Source organism: Lupinus angustifolius, chromosome LG08, assembly GCF_001865875.1.
Source record: "Lupinus angustifolius cultivar Tanjil chromosome LG08, LupAngTanjil_v1.0, whole genome shotgun sequence".
Classification (NCBI taxonomy): Eukaryota; Viridiplantae; Streptophyta; class Magnoliopsida; order Fabales; family Fabaceae; genus Lupinus; species Lupinus angustifolius.
The window spans coordinates 16353546-16356834 of NC_032016.1; the positions used below are offsets into that span (position 1 = coordinate 16353546).

The following is a 3289-nucleotide window of genomic DNA, read 5'->3' on the forward strand; positions in this document are numbered from 1 at the left end:
TCCTAAAAGTGGCATTTGCGGGAAGGACCAACTGCCCCGAAGATGATTACTGATTAGTTAATCGTGGACCAACGATAGCCACTGAGAAGAAAAAAAAAAGTCATACATCTTCACATGCCCCACAATCCAACCAAACCACACGACCCCAAAATGTCAGACCCAATCTCAGACTCCCCAAAACCAAGGATCCTATGCTGCATAGGCGACATCCATGGCTACATCACAAAGCTTCAAAGCCTCTGGTCCAATCTCGAGACCCAAATCGACCCATCACAATTCAAAACCGCCACCATAATCTTCTTGGGCGATTACTGCGACCGAGGCCCTCACACCCGCGAAGTCATCGATTTCCTCATCGGGTTACCTTCCCGGTACCCTGACCAGAGGCACGTGTTTCTCTGCGGCAACCATGACCTTGCCTTCGCCGCATTCGTCGGCGCTCTTCCGCCGCCGCCTGATGGTTCAGAGTTTTGTGTTGGGTGGAAGGAGTATGAGTTGAGTGAGGAGAGAGAAGGGTGGTTTAAGGGTAATGGGTATGAGAAGATGCACTTGCAAGGGAGAAGGTGGGGTGGGAATATTAAGGATAGGTTTAATAAGGCTAAGGGTATAAATTATCAGGGTTCTATTTATGATGCTGGACCTACTTTTGAGTCTTATGGAGTTCCACATGGTTCTGCTGGTATTGTTCTTCTTTTCTTTAGCTTAGTTAATCATTTTAAAAATAAAAAATGTATTGATTTGGAAATGAAGTATTTCATCTTTGCCATGTTAAGCTTATTGGATGAGTAGACATATTGGATTAGGCATGAATGCATTAACCAGATAGTAGAAGTAGAAAATGTTATAGAACATTTGGTAAGTTTTGTCTAGGGTGTTTTGGGCATTTGTGGCACTAAGAGTAGATTAGATGTAGGATAGTCCAATTGTTATTAAGAAATATTTAGTTTGAATGGTCTATCTATAGAACCAGTGTTTAAATTGCGGTCACAGTAGTGGTTACTGCAATCATTGCGATGTGGATTGCAGCTGTTATGGTGTAAATTATTTTGTGATTAAAAAAAATATTTTTGAATTCAATGTAGTCTGATGCGGCCTAAATGCAGTCCGATGTAGTTGGGCTGTGGCTCGATGTGGCCGCATCATTGTGATTTGCTGTCACACCGCAATTGCAGTGTGATGTGGTTGCGGCATTCACCACAATATTGCGGCCGCATCACACGATGCAGTCCACAATTTGAATCACTGTATAGAACTGATTAATGATAGAAGATTCATGTAATGGACCTTTCCTATTGGGCTTGGTTCTTGTTGTATTAGTTTGCATATTAATGCTATATTGCTATCTAATGTTGGGAAGTTAGCTCTAGGTATCCCTGGTTAGGAAATTACACTTTTGTACTTATATTGATGATGTTTGGATCATGGTTATAATTTTAATTATTATTTGATTGATGATATTATTCAGTTAGCCGTAGTACTTTTTCAATATTTTAAAAACTGAACTAGAGTTTGAATGGTGAAACTAATGTTATGCGTTCAATAATTAAACCTGTTAAATTTGTAGTTGAATCCTGGCTAATTGAACTGGTTAATGTTCAATCCAAAGACATAGTTGGTTTGCGGTTCATACGATTGGTCCAGCCTGTTCAGTCTGTTTTTGAAATATTGGTATTTTTACATGTTTAGTTTTGGACTAGAAATGAAGAAAATACTAGGGCGTTTGTGAAGTATGCTTTGTCATATGGATACCACTAGCAGTGTTAATATAACTTCAGGTTCTGTCTTTGGCATAGTCGAATTTATGTTTATATAGCATAGGGATTTTAACTGCTGTGAATAAATAATAGTGTACTAATATGAAGGCAACTAGCCATTTCTTGAAAATTGAGTGTTATATCCTGCGCTGAAGAGACTTTCATTGCATGCAGATTTGGTTAAGGCAGTTCCTGATGCGCACAAGAAATTTCTTGCTGATTTAGTATGGGTTCATGAAGAGGTGAGGCTTATTCTCTTTGCCTCTGTCTGCGGTCATATCAATACGGCATAAGTTTCTTACTTGTCCAGTTGTTCCTTAGAACAGCAATCTTGTTTTTGTTTGCAAACTGATGTGAATTAAGGAAGAACTGCTGAAAACCCTCTGGATAACATGTTTTACTAGGATGATGTCTTTATTAACACCAATGCCGGACTTCAACGCTGCAAGTTGATTGCTGTTCATGCTGGTCTGGAAAAAGGAGTAGATGTGAAAGAGCAATTAGAACTTCTGAAAGCTCGGGATACTCGGGTGCCTAAGGTACAGGCTCTGAGTGGGAGAATGAATGTATGGGATATTCCAGAGGTGATAACTTGCTACTTCTTTTGTCAAAATAACATCTGTATTAGTTATATTACTTCAACCTCTTTTGTTCTAGATCCATAAGTTATATTGTTAAATTCACAATTTCCCTTGTAGGAACTAAGTGCAAGTCCAACCATCATTATCAGCGGTCACCATGCAAAACTCCATGTAGAAGGCTTAAGGCTGATCATTGATGAAGGCGGTGGATTTCAACATAAACCAGTAGCTGCAATTGTTCTTCCTTCAATGGAGATTATTCGTGGTAATGATGCATTGGAAAAGTAGTTTCATATGTGTGATAGTTTTGTCAGTGTAGTCAAGCTATTTGTGATGAGCATGTAGAATTAGGAAATTAGTGATCTAAAATACCATACATTCGAGGTTAGAATGGTTTTTCCTCCAATTCTGATTGTCAATAAAGCATTGTTCTAGTCGCTTTCCATTTTCACTTGAAACAGAAAATCAAAACAAAACTGTGTGTGAGGTGGTGGGGCTATCGGCACTTCAAATTGCGTATCGTCACTCTCTATTAACCAATCGTATTCTTATTGTACAAAATTATGATTGTTCAATGAGAAGTGTGAATAAGCATTTGAAAGTGTCAATGGTCCCTGAGTGAATAGTTCTTTTCAATTTCACTTTTTATGAAATGAGTTTTTTTTAAATATCTTGAAATTTTGAAAACATGAAAGAATCATTTTCACCATTTTTATTACATATTAATTAATCTAACCAGTTAGTTCATTGAATTTTTATAATTACAAGTTAGTGAACTTCAATTAGTTCTGATTGAGCGCTCTCTATCATTTCTTTATCTTGCTATTTTGATATTGAACTTCAAAAAATTATCGATTGAACCTGGAGGAAACTCTGAATTGAAAGATTTTAGAGACTTATATTATTATAATTGGAAAACAATTACAAGAAGATCAAGAATAAACTAAAAAGTGG

The 3289-nt window shown here is 37.4% G+C and overlaps 1 protein-coding gene across 1 annotated transcript; it reads left to right on the plus strand.

Moving 5' to 3' along the window:
• LOC109355046 lies at positions 1-2786 on the plus strand. The gene is made up of 4 exons (XM_019597951.1): positions 1-679; positions 1929-1996; positions 2159-2338; positions 2453-2786. The coding sequence occupies exons 1-4, from the start codon at positions 115-117 to the stop codon at positions 2621-2623; spliced, it is 984 nt and encodes a 327-aa protein (XP_019453496.1). The 5' UTR covers positions 1-114; the 3' UTR covers positions 2624-2786.